Source organism: Leucopleurus acutus (assembly GCF_964270905.1).
Source record: "Leucopleurus acutus genome assembly, chromosome: 3".
Taxonomy (NCBI): Eukaryota; Metazoa; Chordata; class Mammalia; order Artiodactyla; family Delphinidae; genus Leucopleurus; species Leucopleurus acutus.
In genome coordinates, this window is record NC_139145.1 from 6,984,629 (window position 1) to 7,004,835 (window position 20,207).

At 56.7% G+C, this 20,207-nt stretch overlaps 2 protein-coding genes across 3 annotated transcripts; one reads left to right on the forward strand and one right to left on the reverse strand.

Moving 5' to 3' along the window:
* Positions 1–87: 87 nt before the first annotated feature.
* Positions 88–2,852, forward strand: P2RY11 (purinergic receptor P2Y11; the record flags this gene model as incomplete). Its single annotated transcript, XM_082836508.1, has 2 exons — positions 88–106; positions 1,756–2,852. 2 exons carry the CDS (start codon positions 88–90, stop codon positions 2,850–2,852), a joined length of 1,116 nt encoding a protein of 371 aa, XP_082692634.1.
* Positions 2,853–3,169: 317 nt separating this feature from the next.
* Positions 3,170–7,514, reverse strand: EIF3G (eukaryotic translation initiation factor 3 subunit G; the record flags this gene model as incomplete). 2 transcript variants are annotated; one of them, XM_082837114.1, is made up of 11 exons in its annotated part: positions 7,460–7,514; positions 7,274–7,320; positions 6,690–6,773; positions 6,490–6,578; positions 6,280–6,339; positions 5,186–5,290; positions 4,907–5,096; positions 4,073–4,180; positions 3,823–3,959; positions 3,630–3,736; positions 3,170–3,279 (listed from the first exon to the last, which is right to left on the reverse strand). In XM_082837114.1, exons 1-11 carry the CDS (start codon positions 7,477–7,479, stop codon positions 3,264–3,266), a joined length of 963 nt encoding a protein of 320 aa, XP_082693240.1. In that variant the 5' UTR covers positions 7,480–7,514. The 2 variants fall into 2 exon arrangements, with proteins under 2 accessions (XP_082693240.1, XP_082693241.1); XM_082837115.1 differs by lacking the exon at positions 3,170–3,279 and having other exon boundaries at positions 3,626–3,736.
* Between the last annotated feature and the right edge of the window lie 12,693 nt (positions 7,515–20,207).

Genomic DNA, 20,207 nt, shown 5'->3' on the forward strand with positions numbered 1-20,207 from the left:
GGCCGGCAGCACTGCTAGTAGCTCAGCAAAGGACCGTGTGCAGCACAGCACACTGGGCTGCAGACCCAGAGGCAGGCCATGCGGGCCATGGCCACCACCACCTCAGGTGAGGAGCCAGCACTGCTGTGAGCCAGGCACACATCCAGGGCCATGGGGGTGGAGGCGGCCGGCTCCTGGAGGGCAGAGGGGAGAAGGGGTTTAGAATCACGTCTGGACCGACTTCCTCCCAGGGCAGAGGGATGGGATAGGAAGGCAGAAGTGAGAGTGGGGTAGCCGACCGGGTCGGGGAAGGGGTACATGCACCTCGCACAGAGCTCCTGGCCAGCCTGCTGGACCAACCTGGGAACAGGCCAATTCTCAGGTTGGAAAGTTGAGGCTGAGTGGGGCGTGTAAAGGGTCAACTGCAGAGCTCAGCTTCCCCCCCGCACTGCTCAGTCCCAGGTGCTGTTCTGGGCACTGGGAAGCCAGTAGCAGGGCACTGCCTCACCCTCAGGAGGGAACATTCTGGGGATTTTTCTTACAGTGATCAGATGGAGTGACAAGCTGTGGCAAAAATATAAGCAGGGTAGGGGACCAAGGGTGCAGTCACAACGTTAGAGTGATCTCAGGTCCTCTCTCAGGACCAGACCAGGAGGAGGTGAGTGGGACAGCCTTAAGGATGCCTGTTGCCTGTGACTCAGCCGGTGCAAAGGCCCTGAGGCAGGCTGTGACTTAAGGAACAGCCAGGACACTGCGGTCCCAGGGAGCTGGGAGTGGGAAATGAGAGCCCTGGTGGGGTGGGAGGGATAGCTCCTGCAGGGCCTTGTGCGAAAAGGTGAGCTCTGGCTTTTCTTCCATGTGAGGAGGAAGCCGGGGAGGGCTGGGAGGATAGGGATGTGACCTGTCTCAGGTGCCCTTTGGAGGATGTGAGAGAACAGATGGGTGAGGGCCAGAGCAGGGAGATCCGAGTGCAGCCAACAGGTAGATGGTGGGGGCTGGACTTGGGTGACACTAAGGGGGTGACGACTGTCAGATCGGACTGGGAGTTGTGTAGTGGGGTGGGATACTCGCCTGGGCTCCCTCTCCTCCACCCCAGGCCCCGATGGCTCTGGGTGGTCACTGCCAGGTTACATGCGTCCCTGGTTCTTTTCCTTTACTTTTATTATTATTTATTTATTTGGCTGCATTGGGTCTTCATTGCTGCGCGCGGGCTTTCTCTAGTTGCGGCGAGTGGGGGCCACTCTTCGTTGTGGTGGGCGGGCTTCTCATTGCGGTGGCTTCTCTTGTTGCAGAGCACCAGCTCTAGGCGCACAGGCTTCAGTAGCTGTGGCTTGCGGGCTCTAGAGCGCAGGCTCAGTAGTTGTGGTGCACAGGCTTAGTTGCTCAATGGCATGTGGGATCTCCCCGGACCAGGGCTCGAACCTGTGTCCCCTGCATTGGCAGGTGGATTCTTAACCACCGCGCCGCCGGGGAAGCCTGCGTCCCTGCTTCTTGCTCCAACTGGTTCTTGATGGTGCGGGACACAGAGAGAGGCTGAATGAAGGACTCTGTGCTTCTAACCGCTCTGGGCCTCTGGGCCTCTTCGTACAGATTCCCTCTGTACGAAGGAGCTGTGGTTGGCCCCCCGCTCCTGGGTGTGGAAAAGTACTCAGCGGAGTATACCCCGCAAAGGGCTCCTGGTGCACAGCCGGTATGGGTGTCACAGTGTTTCCGACTCTGAAGGCGGCGGGAGCCATGGTCAGAGACAGGCTGATGCAGCAACGCTCTCTGCCCCAGGTCCCACACACTGCCCAGCCAACTTCTCAGCGGCTGCTGACCACATCCTCAGCGGTTTCCAGGAAGACTTTCTGTGGCCCATGCTGGTGGCTGTGTTTCTGGTGGCCTTGGCTGGCAACAGCCTGGCCCTGTACCGCTTCTGCACCCAGGACCATCGCCCTTGGCACCCAGCCGTGATCTTCTCAGCCCAGCTGGCAGTCAGCGACCTGCTCTATGCCCTGACGCTGCCCCCGCTGGCCGCCTACTTCTACCCACCCAAACACTGGAGCTACGGGGAGACTGCCTGCCGCCTGGAGCGCTTCCTCTTCACCTGCAACCTGCTGGGCAGCGTCATCTTCATCACCTGCATCAGCCTCAACCGCTACCTGGGCATTGTCCACCCCTTCTTCACCCACAGCCAACTGCGGCCCAAGCACGCCTGGGCTATCAGTGCTGCTGGCTGGGCACTGGCAGCCCTGCTGGCCGCACCCATGCTCAGCTTCTCCCACCTGAGTGGGCCACAGCAGGAAGGCAAGTGCACTGTGGACAGGCCCCTTGCCTGCATCAAGTGCCTGGGGACAGCAGATGACAAGCAGCTTGAGGCCTACAGGGTCTACAGCCTGGCGCTCATGGCTCTGGGCTGCGGCCTGCCGCTGCTGCTCAGCCTGGTGGCCTACGGCGCCCTCGGGCAGGCCGTGCTGCAGAGCCACGGCATGACAGCAGCCAACAAGCTGCACGTGATGATGCTGGTGGCCGGTGGCATTGCCCTCTACGCTAGTTCCTATGTGCCCTACTACGTCACAGGGGTGCTCAACGTGTATGCCCGGCAGCGCTGGAGAGCCCTCTGCCCAGGCTTTGCAAGTGCGGCCCAGGCTAAGGCGGCACTGAGCTGGAGGACGTACGTGGCCCATCAGGTAACACGGGGCCTCGTTCCCCTGGCCATCTGCGTACACCCGCTGCTCTACATGGCTGTGGTGCCCAGCCTGGACTGCTGCTGCCCTGGCTGCGGGCAGGGGCAGGCCCCAGAGAACATGGAGTGCTCCGGCCAAGCCCTGCCTCTCAATGTCACAGCCACCCCCAAAACCTCGGGGCCCCAGTCCCCTGAGTTGAGTCCGTGACCTGGCCCATCTTCAGCCCCCTCCTCATCACGAGACACCGGGACCCAGCAGCAGAATGGAGGCTGAGAGCACAGCAGGCCCCTGGCTCTGATCCCCCAAGAGGCCCTGAGTCAAAACTTCCTCCCCAAGGAAAGGCCTGCAGTGGGACCAGGGAGCGCCCAAGCCAGAGCAGCAGGAATCGCCACCCGCAGCAGTAACCCCGGGCAGGGCCAGGGAGCAAACCCACAACAGAGGGGGAAGGCGGGGAGGAGGCCTGGCCCCGCCCACCACAGTGTGAGTGACATCTGCGAATAAATGGAACAGCACAGGGTGGTGGAGATCTTTTATTGCCCTCGGAGCCCCCTGCTTCCGGAGGCTGCCCTCTGCCACTGAAGGGTCCCGGGGGCTGGGGGCCAAGCAGCAGCAGCCAGCTTAGTTGGTTGACGGCCTAGAGAGAGAAACACGAGGTGGCTGAGGATGGGAAGTATGGGGGCTTCCGACCCCTAAGGGAATCCCAAGAGCACACCCTACACCCACACCACAGGGAACTCAACGGGGATGAGGGGGACAGGGCAGGACGAGACCGGGTGGCAGCGCAGAGCACACGACGAGCCAGACCGGCGGGAAGGCCCCGCCGCGCATGGGCCGTGCGCCCCTCCGTAAGAGGAGAAGGACAGTAAATGACCTGCGCCCCAGGACAGCCTTTGTGGCTGTTAACCTGGCCTGGGGCCTGCAGTCAGCCTGAGCATCTGTGGGCCGTGACACCGTGGAGGGGGCGGGGGAAGGCAGGGGTCTCACTTGGCCCACTCGACGTTGAGGATGAGGTGGTCGTAGCCGAAGCCGGACACCCCGGCAATGGCGCGAGCGGCGTCCTCGCGGCGGTGGAAGCTGATGAAGGCAAAGCCCTGGGGGAGAGGGTGGGGTCAGGGATGCTCAAGGCACAACTGGGACCTATGGAGGACCCCTCCCCGCCCCCTGGCCGCCAGCCCACCTTGGACTGGCCGGTGGTCTTGTCCTTTGCCAGGTAGATGCGGGAGATGGAGCCGAAGGGCCGGAAGAGCTCCTGCAGGTCGGTCTCACGAGTGTCCTCGGACAGGTTGGTGACGCGGATAGTGGCATTGTCGTCGGCTGGGCAAGCAAGGAGAGGCATCTGTAAGGGGCCGGCCCCACCCGCGGGATAATCACAGGGTGCAGGGAGATGCCCGCCCGCCGGCCCAGTGCCAGGGTGCTCGCCACCTCACCTCTGCGGTTGGGCTGCATGGATTCCCCGCGGCGGCTGGCTCCATCCCGCAGGCTCGGAGGCACATACTTCCCTGTCTTGTTCTGAGTGGCCGGCACAGGCTCCAGCTCTGGAGACCAAAAGCAAGGCCCAGTCAGGCCTCCCCGGCACAGACCTGCCCCAGGATGCTGGCGGCTCCAGCCACGGCCCCGCCCAAGCACCATCTGTCAAACCACAGGTGATCGGTTGATTCCTTCAAAGCCTCGTGGTCACGACTTAAAGGTCATATGCAGGAAGCTGACACCACCTCAACACCCTGCCGGCGGCACAGGAAGAGCAAGAGAACCCACAGGGGTTGACAGCAATGTCCAGCCTCACAACACATGGGAAGACAGGTACACAGGGTTAGGGACAGCCCCCAGGTACCTGCCCCTGGGCAGGTGACAAGTGGCTGCTCACCTGGGTGAGTCTGCTCCTTGGTGTGGGCGTGCAAACACAGTGCACTCAAGTCAGGAAACTCACAGACACATCCGGGGAACAACCGTCTCCCCACCACTCACGGTGTATGTAGTCACACACGTGGCCGTGCCCACGAGCGGCTCTCACGGCCCCCAGTGAGGAGAGTCAGGTGACATCACCAGCAGTCAGAGCACCCACCTGCCAGTCTCTCTCACACAAACGAACGTGGCCTGTGGTCACAGCCTTGCAGTGCGGACACTGTTGTGTGGGAGACGACAGCCCCAGCAGTGGCGGTCCCGTTCAGACACCAGGTGACGACCCACGACTCTCCCAGAGGCGCACACAATCCCTGTCCTCCACCCCACAGCCTGCCAGCCGCATCCCCGGGCCCTGGCACCTCCGGGCAGCTTCTCCTTCTCGCCAGTGGACAGGCCCAGCTGCTCGGCCAGCTCCTTCTGCATGGGCCCCAGTGTGTCCTTGTAGGGGCAGCGGGTGGTCCAGTGGTCGCCCTTGCAGATGCGGCAGGACACAATCTTCTGGCCCTTGAGCTTGTTCATCGGGTCCTCCTCTTCCTGGCAGTTCAGATCCTGGTGGGGCAGGTCAGAGCAGCTCAGACTGGGCTGGCACAACCCCGACACCACCACCACCCTGGCCACCAGCCTCTTGGCCCACTTACCTCTTTGCTGGTGATGAATGTCATGGATACATCATCACTGACAGTGGTGGTGGCCACATTGGGCCCTGGTGGGTCAAACTCTGAGTTCCCAAACTTCTTCCAGTTCTGAGCTCAGCGCGGGATAGGGGACAGGTTAAGGCAAGGACAAATGCGACCCCCTCCACTGGCACCCTAGACTTACAAGCGCCACCTCCAGGGTGTCTGGGCCTTGAACCCCACTCAACACCCTCCCCAAATGCTCCTCAAAGCAGTGGTGATGACAGTTCCTGTTCCCTGAGTGCCTGCCAGGCCCTAGCTTCACACCAGCTCCAGGAGGCAAGGGCAGCTCTCAGCCCCATGTTCCAGATGAGAGAACTGAGGCTCAGGGGGGAAACAGCTCCACAGCCAACAGCTCCTGGTGGGGGCCGTGCAGGTAGCGGACCAGCCCCCACCATGGAGTGATGCGCAGGGGTGTGCAGGGTCACCCAGACTTCCAGGGGCCTTGAGCTAATTAAACAATCTGAACCTCAACTTCCTCCCCTATAAAAAAAGGGACCACAATGCTCCCCACACCTCCCAGGAATGCTACGGGGACTGAATGAGAAAATAGTTCCTGCAAAGCACCTGGGTCTAACACAGAGAAAGTACGCCGGGAATTGTGCCACATGTATTTATTGCTATCACTTCTTCTGCTGTGACAGCCACCTGAGGGGAAGGCTTGGCTCTGTTCCTCCTGGTAGACAACCCAAGAGGAGTAAGAATCAAGCCCACCCACTGCTGCACCTGCTGGACTTTTCAGGGCCCCCCACAGACTACAAACAGGCCTCAGTTCTGCTCCAGTAAAACAAGTGCAAACAGTTAAACCCCACTTCTAAAAATAAAGGTACCGGGGAAAAGGATTCCTATTTTTCTCTGAGTCAGCCCTGGAGGCGCCCCCAAGACAGGGGAAGAAGGGTCTTACCTTCCTCCCCCTTCTTTTTTTTTTTTATTCTTTTCTATTTTTGGCCACACTACGCGGCATGTGGGCTCTTAGTTCCCCGACCGGGGATTGAAGCCATGTGTCCTGCAGTGGACGCGCAGAGCCCTAACCACTGGACTGCCAGGGAAGTCCTTACCTTCCTTCTTGCCACAGCCTTTGAAGCCTTCCGGGTCTCAATTCTGAAGGTGCGAACAATCTGTAGACAGAAGGGGAGACGTGTGGGCTTCCAGCTCCTCAAGGTTCCTGGGGCCAGGGGATCTTCCTCATCAATGCACCCAACACACATCATTCTCTCCTTGTCCAAGTGCCCCCAAGCAAAGGGCACCCACCTCTTCCCCAGCCTCACCTTGAACTTCTTGCCATCCTCATCTATCTTGTACTCAGTCAGTGTCTTGATGTTTCCATTGATGACCTCCTTGGGAGACGGCAGTGGAGCTGGGAGAGGGGAAGACACAAGAGGAACTGAGCCCTGGGGAACGGGGACCAGGCAGGAAGGCGGCTGGGGAGAAGAGGCAGCCCAGGGACGGAGAGGAGTCTGTCACTCACCTCCCGGCAATAGTTCAGGCTCTGGGCTGGTATCCCCGGTGGCCAGAGGAATCCCCTTGAGGAGCTCGCTGGTGACACATTTGTCTGTGAAAGGGAGTGTAGGGAACAGGGATTAGATAGAGAGGCAAGAGCTCCCAAACCGAAATGGAGGGAACTTTGGGATGATGTCCGCACCAAGAGTTGAGAAAGGCGGGACCGAGGGCAGACGACTGGCCAGGAAGTGTCCTGGGATAGCCGTCTGGGGACACGAAGCTGGCTGTAGCAACTTCCAGCAATGGCAAGCATAGGGGATCCCTGGCACCCGGGCGCTAGTACAAAGGCAGGAGGGAGGCTGTTACAACTTCCTCCCCGGAGAAGGGGAGCAGCTGTGCTGGGATCAAGGATTTGGGCGGTGGCATGGGAGGAAGAGGTGAACGTCCGGAATTGGAGATAGGCTGGCCCGGATAAGGATGGCGCGGGGCAGGGGCTGGCCGTGAGGGGAGATGCAGGGTCAGACGGCGGTGCCAGGGTGGGGGATTGGAACAGGCAGCAGTGACGGCCTGGAGGGCTGGCTGTGGTGATCGGGGGCGACAGGGCAGACTCACCGTCCTCTCCCTCCTCTTCCACCTGATCGGCCCAACTGGGCTTCGAACTGCGGGGACAAGTTGGCCAGGAGGAGGGCTGGATGAGGCGCGGCCCGGCTCCCGCGGCCTCGGCGCATCCAGATTCTATAATACCCCCTAGAACGCCCAGTCCGCCTCCCAAGCCTCCCTCCATGACCCCACACTCACTCAAAGTCTCCGGTCGGCATTGTGACACCTTCTCCACGCAGCCCAAGCCTGGGCCAAAGACCGGAAGTGGGAGGAGCACGAGACTTCCGATTCCGCTGCCTAGAGCAGCCCAACCGCTGTGCCCCACAGCGCCACCGTACGGACGGAGGTAGAGGCGCCGGCTGTGTGAGAGGTTGGGAGCTGGTACCCTGCTAGGTAGCTAAATAGAAGCGTATCTCATTTACGTTTTTTAAAAAATTAAAAATTAATAATAACAACAAAGCTCAGTTATTGAGCTTTCACTGTTTGCAGGAACTGTGGGGAGAAATTATTATTTCCATTTTGCAGCTGAAGAAACCAAGGCTCGTCTTCCTTGTCTGGAAAGAGATTTCCTGATTCAAATGATCAAGAGTCGTGGCTCCCTCAACCATTCTTCCTCCTTTAGTAACTTTTTTTTTTTCAGCTGCGCCACGGGGCTTACAGGATCTTAGTTCCCCAATCAGGGATCAAACCCGGGTCCCCTGAAGTGGAAGCGCAGAGTCCTAACCACTGGACCACCAGGGAATTCACAGTAACATTCTTGGCTCCCTGGAATGATCTTTTCCATTTACTTGTTTACTGTCCAGCTCTCCCTCTAGAGCATGCATTCTCAATGGGAGTGATATGGCTCCCAAGAGGGCCAAAACTAATTCTTGGGTGGCGAAAACAAAACAAAACAGAACAAAAAACCTTAGACATGACAATGGCTTGTGGCCCTCCAAAGCCAACCCTCCCTGACAAAATCTTATTCCTAAACATTTAATTTCTGTTGTTAGGGAGAAATTAAATGTAATTAGATTAAAACTGATTTAAATTAAAGATAATTCTATTTTTCTCCTATAGAGAGACAATAATGAAAAAAATAGTAAAAACTGCTGTAGACTGCTGCAGAAAGCAGACATCTGCCTGTTTCATTCATCTCTGGGTCCCCAGCACCCACAGGGTATCTGAACTTAGTGCTCAATTAATGGGCATTTGGGATGGGGGAGGAACCATATTATAAAGGACTTTTTAAACTAGACTAAAGAGCATAGGCTCTTTATCCTGCAGGCTGCGGGGTGTGGGTGAGGTCTCTGACATGTTTTGAGTGGTGACCCAATGTGACCAGATTTTCTTGTGAGAAAGGTTATTCTGGAAGCCTGTAGAGGATAGAGTGGAAAGGAATAAATTAGCAGGAGTCCAGGAAGGAGGCTGGGAAAGTAAGTAAATAAAGAGGATGGTTGGGAATTCCCTGGCATGCAGTAGTTAGGACTTCAAGCTTCCATTGCAGAGGTCACAGGTTCGATCCCTAGTTAGAGAACTAAGATCCTGCAAGCCATGCAGCACCACAAAAAAAAAAAAAAAAGACAGACAGAAAGAGAGTGTCCACACAGAAGAAACTATTATAAAGTTTGTACAGAGAACCTATAAACATTTGCGCAAACTCACTCAAGTTTACTCCAAGGAATGCAAAATCCAAACAATGTAGCAGATGAGCAAAACTGTAAAAGATGTATCTTACCCAATGGTAGCAAAGATGTAGAGAAAAAGACACTCCGACACTTTGTTATTCCGTGAAATTATGCAAATTCTTTGGATGGAATATTGACAACATCTGCTAAAACTTAAATGCACATATGTATTTTCCTTTGAACTAGCTAATAACTCAACCTGTGAGAAAAACTTGTAAATGTATGCAAAGATGTGAGAATAAGCTATCCGGGCAGTATTGTTTATGATAACAAAAACTAGCAACGCCTATCTGTCCGTTCATGGGGCTGTTTAAATAGATTAAGACATGCTATGCTGTAATCTATTAAATGCTATGCAGTCTTTAAGGAAGTAGATCCCTTTGTGGTCATGTTAAAAAATATATCTGAGGGACTTCCCTGGTGGTCAGACGGTTAAGACTCCACGCTTCCAATGCGGGGCACACACGTTCGATCCCTGGTCAGGGAATTAAGATCCCACATTCCAGCACGGTGCGGCCAAAAAAAAAAAAAATATATATATATATATATATATATATATATATATATATATGATAAGGAGAGAAAGCAAGATATAAAATGGCAAATGCTATAGGAAACAATTTTGTAAATCTTTAATAGCACATATATATGTAAATATATGCAAACTATTTTTGGAAAAGAAATATCAAACTGTTGCTAAGGGATGCTTTGAGAGGAAGCCATTAGGAAGGAAAAGCTTATTTTCGGATTTTTCTGTTGTATTTAAAATTTTTATCATGTGATGTTTTTTGGTTTAAATACAAACACATACATAACTATAAAATTATACTTTGTATATTAATATATAGCACACATTCATGTAATACATGCGAGATGTAACATATAAATGTATTTTAATATGTTTTTCATATCCAGGAACTTGCACTTCTTCTTCCAGGACTGGCCCAAGGAAATACACATCCAAGTGCACTAAATTATCTGTAAGAAAGTGTCCAGCACAGTGTGGCTTAAAGGATTGGAAAATTGAAAGCTGCACAACCATCATGATTAAGGGATTAGCTAAATGTCGCCCCACTCATATAAGCACCACCCCTTGAGGGAAAACTGTGCCCATTTCTGGCTGCCCAGAAGGACGTTAACCACTAAACACTGATGCTTCTGGGTGTTTCAGTTTGGCCTCATCTTTACAGGCATACTTCGTTTCATTGCGCTTTGCAGATTTTTTTTTACCAGTTGAACGTTTGTGGGAACTGTGTGTTGTCAGATAATTTATGTTAGCATTTTTAGCAATATTTTTAAATTAAGGGTTTTTAAAAATATTTATTTATTTGGCTGCATCAGGTCTTAGTTGCGGCACACGGGATCTTCCTCGCTGCGGTGCGCGGGCTTCTCTCTAGTTGTGGCACAAGGGCTCTAGAGCACATGGGCTCAGTAGTTGTGGCGCCAGGGCTTAATTGTCCCATAGCATGTGGGATATTAGTTCCCCAACCAGGGATCGAACTTGCATGCCTTGTATTGGAAGGCAGATTTCTAACCACTAGACCACCAAGGAAGTCCCTAAGATTTATTTTTTTTTTAGACATAATGCTATCGTGCACTTAATAGACTATAGTACAGTGTAAATGTGACTTTTATATGTACTGGAAAACCAAAGAAAAAACGGTGACTCATGATATTCCCTTTATTGATTGATCCATTGATTGATTTTTTTTTTTTTTTTTTTTTGCGGTACGCGGGCCTCTCACTGTTGTGGCCTCTCCCGTTGCGGAGCACAGGCTCCGGATGCGCAGGCTCAGTGGCCATGGCTCACGGGCCCAGCTGCTCCGCGGCATGTGGGATCTTCCCGGACCAGGGCACGAACCCGTGTCCCCTGCATCGGCAGGCGTACTCTCAACCACTGCTCCACCAGGGAAGCCCCCATTGATTGATTTTGATATTTGCTTTACTGCAGTGGTTCACGACCAAATCTGCAATATCTCTGAGGTATGCATGTACTTCCTTTTCAGTATTCTTTCTGTATGGAATACTTTTTCTTTTCTCTTTCTTTCTTTCTTTTTTTTTTTTTGGCTGCACTGTGCGGCATGCGGGATCTTAGTTCCCCGACCGAGGATCGAACCCGTGCCCCCTGCAGTGGAAGCGTGGAGTCTTAACCACTGGACCACCAGGGAAGTCCCTGGAACACTTTTTCTTAAACATCAAGTGTGTATTATTTTTTTCTAAAAATCAGGAATTTTCCAAGGAATAATATGCCCAGGGAAGCATAGGGCAGTGGGGAGAAGCCTGAGTCCAAGACTGAATGGAAAAACGTCCCCGAGCCCTTCTTTTGGTCCTTTTCATGGCACAAACATTCTTTCCACATCCAGAATCTCCACAGGACAGCAGCCAAGACAAGGGCAGAAGCAACCCCTGCAAAAGGCATGAGGAGCAGAGCGTGGACATGCGGGGTGTGCCATCCCTTGGAAATTCAGCAGCAGCTTCGGGGACTCACTGGATGTCCACGTGGAATTCCACTTCTCAGTATTCTTCATAAGAGCCACAAATACACGTCCACAAAAGACCATGCATTAGAGTGTGTACATAGCAGATTTATTCACAATGGCCAAAACTGGGAACAATTTGAATTCGTTTCTGCCATAACAAAATACCACAGATTGAATGGCTTATAAACAACAGCATTTTATTTTCTCACAGTTCTGGAGGCTGGGGATCTGAGATCAAAATGTCGTTCTGTGGCCTCTCTCCCTGGCTTGTGGATGGCTGTTTTCTCCCTGTGCCTTCACATCCTCCTTATAAGGACACCAGTCATATTGGTTTGGGCCCGCCCTAATGACCTCATTTTACTTATCTTTTTTTTTTTTTTTTGCGGGCCTGTCACTGCCGTGGCTCCTCCCATCGCGGAGCACAGGCTCCGGACGCACAGGCTCAGGGGCCATGGCCCACGGGCCCAGACACTCTGCGGCATGTGGGATCTTCCCGGACCGGGACACGAACCCGCGTCCCCTGCATCGGCAGGTGGACTCTCAACCACTGCGCCACCAGGGAAGCCCTACTTATCTATTTTTTAAAATATAGTTAAGTATAGCTGATTTACAGTATTGTGTTAATTTCAGGTGTACAGCAAAGAGAGAGGGAGAGAGGGAGGGAGAGAGGGAGAGGGGCAGAGGAGGGGGACTCCCTCCCCCTCCCATCCTCTCCCCACTGCTTTCTCTTCTTTCTGCTTCAACAACCACCAGGCGCCTTTTAGATCAGCCCTGAAGTTAACGTTGATGCTTGGACGGCCTGACCTCCCCGCTGACCTCCAGCCCGGGACCACCGCTGGGAGTTGAGGTCTGCGGGGCCCTGGGCGGCGGGCTGCACAGGCACCTCCTCTGATGCCCAATCTCTCCTTGCTTACGAGGCAGCTGCCAGCTACCCTCCCTGACTCCCCAAGAATTTGAGCCTTTTTAATATGTGTCGATAATGCCATGAGCTACTATTTAACTTTTCCACAAGGACCCATCTCCCGAAATGCAGTGGTTTTCAGCCTTGGCTGCACTAGAGAACCCCCAGGGAAGGGAGAGACGTCTCTCCCTCTCTCCCTCTCCCTCTCCCTCTGGGGTGATGCCCGATGAGCTCAGATGCACAGGTGGCCTCCCCATCCCCTCTCTGTGCCTTGCGTGGCGGCTGGGCCTTCTCGCTGTGGCCCGGGCACAGCCTTGACATTCAGACATCAGGTCCTGCATGGACACTTGTGTTTGGTCCATACCGTGTGTGGCTGCAGTCTGTGCTTCTCCCGTTTCGCATCTTCAGTAGATGGGGGCTGTGCGTGAGCCCTTCATCCTCCCCGCAGACACCACTGGTGCTCGCTCGGCCTTGCGGGGGATGCGGGGGGCACCGGGGACAGTCCTGTGTCCCCGCCTTCTTGGGCTGCACACAGGCTACGTTGGTCCTGTGGTGACTGGGGGCTCCCAGGAGAACCCCACCACAGAACCGAAGAGGTGGCCCCGGAGAAGGGGACGTACGCCTGGGGCCGGGCCTCACCAGCGAGCCACGGGCCACCTGCAGCAACAGGTGTCTCACCGTCCAGGCGCTGGGTGTTCGGGCGCCGTGGGGATGAGCTGCTGTCTGCATGGCAGCCGAGTTTGTATTGTTGAGCCCGGGGAGGCCCCTTGGTGACTCCTGGAGAGCCTGGCCGCATTTCTTCCTGCCCTTGGCCTTAGAACCCATCACGGTTCATGCCCTTTCTTGTTCCAAAAGGACCTGTGTTTATAAAGACCACGTGTTAGGACAGCACCAAAGTGTCTAGAAATCCGGGCCAGGAGGAGGAGGGAGGGGGATTGGCTGTGCCCGCCAGCGGCCTGAGAGCCCTGCCCACCCGCAGAGACCTGGCCCGACTCCAGGAGAACTGCGCGATCCTCGGGGAGCTGGTGAGGCTGCAGGCCCTGAAGTCCCACCTGCTGGGGTTCTGCACGCATGCCGACTCCCTGCTGGAGGTGAACATGGCCAAGACCAGCCAGGTGGTGGCCACTGTCCTAGGTAACCCCGCCTCTCCCTGAGTCCCAGTGGGGACGGGGTCAGGCGGACCTTGACCGGACGTGGTGCTGCCTGAGACCCACAGTGTCAGCCCTTGGGGGTCGCCTTCCCGGACCCTTCATTCTGCCTCGAGGGGCGCTGGGTGGGGGGCGGCTGGGGGGCCGCCCCAGGGATGTAGCCGAGCCTCTCCCCTCCGCCCGCAGATGAGCTGGCCCAGGAGCTGAAGCCCCTCGGGGAGCCAGGAGCGGCCGTGATCCTGGAGCTAAAGAAGGCCGAGTGCCAGAGGCGGGGCCTGCACTTTGACGGCCCCATCAATGCCTGGGACCTGCGCTACTACATGAACCAGGGGGAGGAGACGCGCTACCGCGTGGACCAAACCTGCTCAAGGAGTACTTCCCCATGCAGGCGCTCACACGCGGGCTGCTGGGCATCTCCCAGGAGCTGCTGGGGCTGACCTTCGACCTGGAGGAGGGCGCCAACGTGTGGCACGAAGGCGTGAGGCTCTACATGGTCCGGGATGTGGCCTCGGGCAAGGTCCTCCATCGACAAGTTCTACCTGGACCTCTACGTCGGTGCGTGCGTGGGAGAACCTGCCGGCCATGGGCTGGGGCTCCTCGGCAGAAGCTGGGCCTCACCCCGCGTCCCTCCCCAGGGAAGGGAAGTCCAAGTTTGTATTGTTTGTATTTTTTTTTTAATATTTATTTATTTGGCTGCATCGTGTCTTAGTTGCGGCGCACAGTCTTCTCTCTAGTTGTGGCACACGGGCTCCAGAGCGCCCGGACTTGGTTGCCCCTCGGCACGTGGGATCTCAGTTCCCAGATCAGGGATCAAACCCGCGTCTCCACTACTCGGTCTCCAGTTTTGAGCTCTGTTTCTCCTTTCTTGATTGAGCCGGCCTCCGAAAGATTGGAAATAGATTCACTGGTGGTTTTTGTAAGGTTGCTGGTCTGAGGCGTAGCTGAAGGTTCCTTTGCGGTTGGCTGGGGCGATTTATGGGGAATATTTGAGGGGGTGGCTGGGGAAGAGGACACCATGCTGGCTGTCAAAGTGGACAGAGGCGAAGTCGCTCTGGAAGCATGAGTTGTCTGCAGGCCGTCCGCTTCGTCTTCTGCCTGTACCTTCCTCGTCAACTTTGAAGGTCCCGTGAATATGCCCCTTAAAGACTCACACTGGAAATACCGAATTCCTGCCACTGAACCATCGCTCTTGCCTGTGGGTTCATCTAAAACGATCCCGGCCCATTGGCCTGGTGCGAATTGGGTTTCTCCCAGGAACTCGATAAATCCAGGCTTATTCCCATTCACCCAAACTCGCTCCCCAACTTGAAAATCATCCACAAACTCCTCTTGTGTCTCAGCAGACGGCCTGCTTCAGCCTGCAGCCGGGCTGCCTGCAGCAGGATGGGAGCCGCCAGATCGCCATCGCGGCCACGGTGGCCAACTTCACCAGGCCCACACCCGACCCGCCCTCCCTACTGCAGCACGATGAGCTGGAGACCTACTTCCACGAGTTCCGGCAGGCGATGCACCTGTTCTGCTCCCAGGTGGGTGCGGGCGCAGGGCTGCAGGCAGGGGGCGGGGAGGGCCCGGGCGCCCGTGGCCCTCAGGCAGGCCCTCGCCACGGGATTCTTCCGCTGATGTCACCCCGCACGTGGGTCAGCTTCCATCATCAAACCCCACGTACTCGGTGCGTAAACAATGGAAATGGATGTCCTCGAGGTTCTGGAGGCAGGAAGACCCAGATCAAGGTGTCAGGGCTGGTTCCCTACATGTTAAATACATGTACTCAAGAGTTGCCTTTAAGAAAGACAAAAGAAAGGAACGTTGCCTGCAAGTCTGGTGACAGCCGGTGACGAGAACCAGAGGGAAGGCTATGGGGCCGGGAACGCCGCGCCCAGTGAGGCCCTGGGGCTGCTGCCAGTCTCGGTGGAGGCTCAGCAAGTCCCAGTGACTTCCCCACCTGGGGCCCCCAGCTGAGCGGCCGGGCCCAGGACCCACTGCTCGCTCAGTCTTCCTGCGGTCAGCCCTCCGTCCCGAGAGCGATGCTGTCACAGGCTGCACCGGAGCACGTGGGGACAGTTCACTGAGCTGTGCAGCCGTCACTACTGCCATGTTTTGGACCATTTCCATCACCCCAAATATGTCCCTCACGCCCTTAGCTATCACTCCGTCCCCTCGCCAGCCCCTGACAACCAGGAACCCACTCGCTGACTCTGTGGATCTGCCTGTTCTGGACGTTTCTCCTCAGTGGGGTCACACCCTGTGTGTCCTTCTGTGTCTGGCTTCTCTCGCCGAGCATCGTGTTCTCAGGGTCCATCCACGTGGCAGCGAGTGTCAGGGCTTCACCCCTCTGCGTGGCTGAGGGACGTCCCCGTGTGTGGAGGGACATCTTATTACTAGTATGTTTATGAGCAGATGGTTTTGACTTTGAAGTTCAGTCTATTAACTGTTTTCTTGCACCTTTTGTGTCCTATGGAAGAAATCCTTCTCTAACCCGAGGCACTAAGAGTTTCTTCTAAATTTTCTGCCTAGAAGTTTTGTAGTCAAGCTTTTCATTTTGTTGTTGTCCACTGTGGTGGAGTGTTTTCTGTGGTGTGAGGCTGGGGGTCACCCTCTGTCACCACGTTGTCGCCACCGATCCCCACGCGGTCACATGTGATATGCGTTTCTGTTTAGAGACACCTGGTCTGATAGCAGTTGTTGATTCACTCAATGCGGGGCTAAAGGAAGTTCATCTAACACACGCACTGTCCCCGTGAGCACGTCACCGCCCTCCTGCACTTGGGACACCGGCCAACACTTCAGCGCTACGCTCGGAGCCGTGTTGAGCAGAGAAATCACCCCGAAAACACAAAAATGCACACATCGGGGCATTCAGCAGACCGAGAGAAGGACGCTTGTTTGCAGTTGGGGCTGGAACCAGAAGTTGGGGGTCGAGTGACCCAGGAGTGAGGAGGCAGCGTCTGCCCTGTTCCCTGGAGCCTGGGAAGGACATGCCGGGGTCACTGGGCTCGTGTGGACCCACACCTGCCGGGCCTGGGTTCCAGCCGCACTGCATCAGGCGCCGTGTCTTCAGGAAGAATTTCAGGCACAAGAGGAACAACGAGTACCTGCCAACGGCCGCCATCCGGATCCTCTGTGTCTGCGCCTTTGCCTCCTGGGCGCGGGGCTTTGGCTGGAGACTGTTGGCTCCGTGGGTGGGGAGGGGGCACAGTGACCCGCAGGACGGCTGGCTCTCTGCCTCACTGTGTCCCGGGCAGGTCTGTGGTCCAGGGTAGGGCCCTTCTGCAGCTCCACAGGCCGCTTTGCAGGCCGAGTTCGCCACAGGGAGCGGGACTTCGTGGAGGCACCTTCGCAGACGCTGGAGAACGGGGTGTGGGAGGTGGAGCCGCTGCTCAGGATGTCCCAGCACCACCGCACAGGCAGCGCCATGCCCCAGGAGCTTCTGGACAAGCTCACCAAGTCCAGCAGGCCAACCCAGGTGCGGCCAGGCCGAGGGAAGGGAAGGGGGCTCCCGGACCGCCCGGCTGGAAAGCATGGCCTGGACGCAGAGCCAGCTCCTGGCCCCGTCTCCTTCCTCCTGCATGGAGGCTGGGGGGCAATGGGAGGCTGACGAGTGTGGCGTCTGCCTTCACCCCCTCCCTCCTCTTTGGGCTGAGCCCTGCGGCCCCATGGGGTCCCAGTGGGCCCAGTCCCCCAGGGCCCGTCCCTTCAGGTCCTCCCAGCTGCCTGATACCCCTCTGCCCCCAGCGTGGACCCCAGAGCCCTCAGCTCTTCCCACCCCTGGTCCAGCCGGACAGGGTCCCTGCGGCGCCCTGGACAGGCAGGTGATGGGCAGCCCAGCCCCTCCCGGGTGGCAGCCCCGTAGGGTGAGGAGGGGGGCGGGCATGGTGAGCCACCCACGGTCGAGCGCGTCACCTCGGTGGGGGGCGTGTGGCGCTGTGGCTGCACGCGTCTTGATGGCCGGGATCAGACCCAGCTCTGCCACCAACTGGCTGGGTCCCTGGAGGCCGGTCACTGGACCCCGTTGTCCCTGTTCACCCTCTGCAACGTGCGTGACCCGAGGACCCCCTCACAGGTGGTCATGAGCGCTGACCGAGTTGGTTTGTGTGGAGGACAGAGAACAGTAAGGCCAGCAGATGAGGAAAGAGCTTGTCACTCGTGGTCCTGGGCAGGGGCCCGCCTCGTCACCTAGGGCCTCCCGGGAGCACGAGGGTTCAGCAGCAAGGAGGGGAGGGGTGGCTGGGGATTGGAGCCTGAGGTGTGGGTCCCCGGTAGGAGCAGCTCAGGATCGGCTAGAATGACCCGGGGCTCCGGGCCTACCGGGCATGATGAGCGCAGGGGGGCGGTGGCCCCGAGTGTTGGAGCCCCGTACAGAAGGGGCTGGGGTGCAGCCCTGCGCTGGCTGGTTTGCGTCAGAAAGTGACAGAAGCGGTTAATGCAGGTACCAGGCCCGACCCAGGGCTCAGCGACAGTTCTTGTTACTCAACACAAATGCTGTCCTGCTTTGGTCGGTGCTGTGCCTTGTGGTGGAGGAAACGGGACTCAGAGGACTGTGGAACTCTGGCATCCAGGGTGGGTTATGGGCACGGGGGCCCCGAAGTCCTCCGGAGCGGCAGGCGCATGGAGCTTCGAGACTGGAGGAGGCGGGGGTGTGGACCGTGGGGCTGCGCAGACTGCCTTGGCACCTGAGAACCACTGGCCGGAGGGACCACGGGGACGCCCGTGGAGGGGGGCGCCCAGGAGAGGAGGCCTGCTGGCGCGGGGCTGGGTCCTGAGTGCCGCCCCGCCCTCCCAGGGCGCCCTGTGCTCCTGCCCAGCAGTGGCCGGTGGGGCCGTGAGGCTGCAGGGAGGCCAGTACCCGGCACGGCGCCTGCTGCCCACAGAGGCCCGGTGTCCCTCGGGCTGCTTCTGAGCCAAGCGTGCCCGACGAGCCCCTCCTCCTGGCAGAGCCAGCGGGCACGCTCCCCCAGCGCCCCTCCTGTCCTCCGACAGGCACGTCTGCTCAGCCCGGGAGCGGGGCGGGCGCGCTGAGTCTTGGGCTGGGCAGGGCGCTCAGCCTGGGCAGGTCCTCGAGGCGCCCCGCCTGCTGCTGGCCCGGCAGGGGCCCCGGGGAACCGGCACCTTCCCCTGCACCCCACGTCGCTCCCTTCCCCAGGCAGGTCCATTTCTACCTGTTTCTGCAAACCAGATAGACCCTGAAGGGGCAGAAACTTAGCTCCGTTGAAATGGCTGAAGCTTCGACTGCCACCTTGGGGTAACTCCTGAGGAGGGTCCTAACAGTTAGGACCCGAGGCCCTTTCTCTCCCATCTCCCTCCTCTCATCCCCTCCGTGCCCCTGCCCCCCCGATCTCACGGCCGTCTTCTTCCTTCAGAAAATCAAGAGCATCAAGAAGCAGCTGAGTCTCCTTTGCATCGACTTCAACAAGAACCTGAACGAGGACACCACCTTCCTGCCCTTCACTCGCGAGGAGCTGGGTGCGTGCGGGCCCCGCGCGGGGGTGGAGAGGCGTCCGTGTGCCCCTGACCCCCGGGAGGGCCTTCTTCCCCTGAGGTGCTCAGGCTGTTTGGGTCCCAAGGTTCTGGATCCTTCCTAGGGGAATGTGGCGGTCTGTCTACTGAGATTCTGCCCCGAAAGGGAGTTGTCCCTCGAGACTCCGCCCCCCCTGCTCTCTGTGATGTTTCTTTAATCTCACAGGGTCCTCCCCCACCTGACCCGGCATGGGGTCTTGAAAGGCTGGGGCCTGGGTGGCTTTTTCAGCTTCTGCCCTCTTCCCCGAATGCTTTATTTTGAAAACTGCACACCTGAAGGAAAGTGGCAAGAATAGTACCAGGGAGACCCCGTGTGCTCCTCGGGCCCAGCCTCCCTACGTGGACGCCACGTGTGCTGTTCCTGCGCCGGGGCCTCCGGACACATCGCCAGGAGCAAGGGCGCCTCCTGAGTCCCCGGGTGCAGGCCCCCCTCGGGAAGCATGAAGCTGTCCCCCAGCCATCCCGATGGCGGTCTTTTTAAAAAATTAATTAATTTATGTATTTTTGGCTGCGTTGGGTCTTCATTGCTGCACGCGGGCTTTCTCTAGTTGCAGCGAGCGGGGGCTGCTCTTCGTTGCGGGCACATGCCTCTCACTGCGGTGGCTTCTTTTGTTTCGGAGCAGGGTCTCTAGGTGTCCGGGCTTCAGTAGTTTTGGCACGTGGGCTCAGTAGTTGTGAATTCCAGGATCTAGAGCACAGTCTCAGTAGTTGTGCACGGGCTTAGTTGCTCTGCAGCACGTGGGATCTTCCCGGACCAGGGCTCGAGCCCCTGTCCCCTGCATTGGCAGGAGGATTCTTCTTTTTGTTTGTTTTTTGTAACCAAAACATTAATCCCAAGGATTCTCACACAACATGTTACAAATGACAGCATGAAAAAAAAAATCTTGCACAGTAACTCAAAAGTTCAGCTCTACAATGGACCCTTAAACGGGCAGGACATTGGTATCTTGAATAGTCTCAAATTTCCAAATAATATTACAAAGAGTTATGTATTCATATACAGCAATCACAGAAGGAACTTATGACCTAAAGCAAAGGTAAACTAACTTTCTTGAAACTTCTTAGATTCTAAACCCACTGGACAACCTCTTGTCCGGTGTGAAGACTGGTGGAATTTTTAAACCTCTAATCTAGGGTAAAGGTGCAGCTTTAATTTTTACCTGCTGGCTTGTGTTCACAGCAGCTTTTAAAGACTGCTTGCTTAACTACAGCTGCATACCATATCCCAGCTACAGA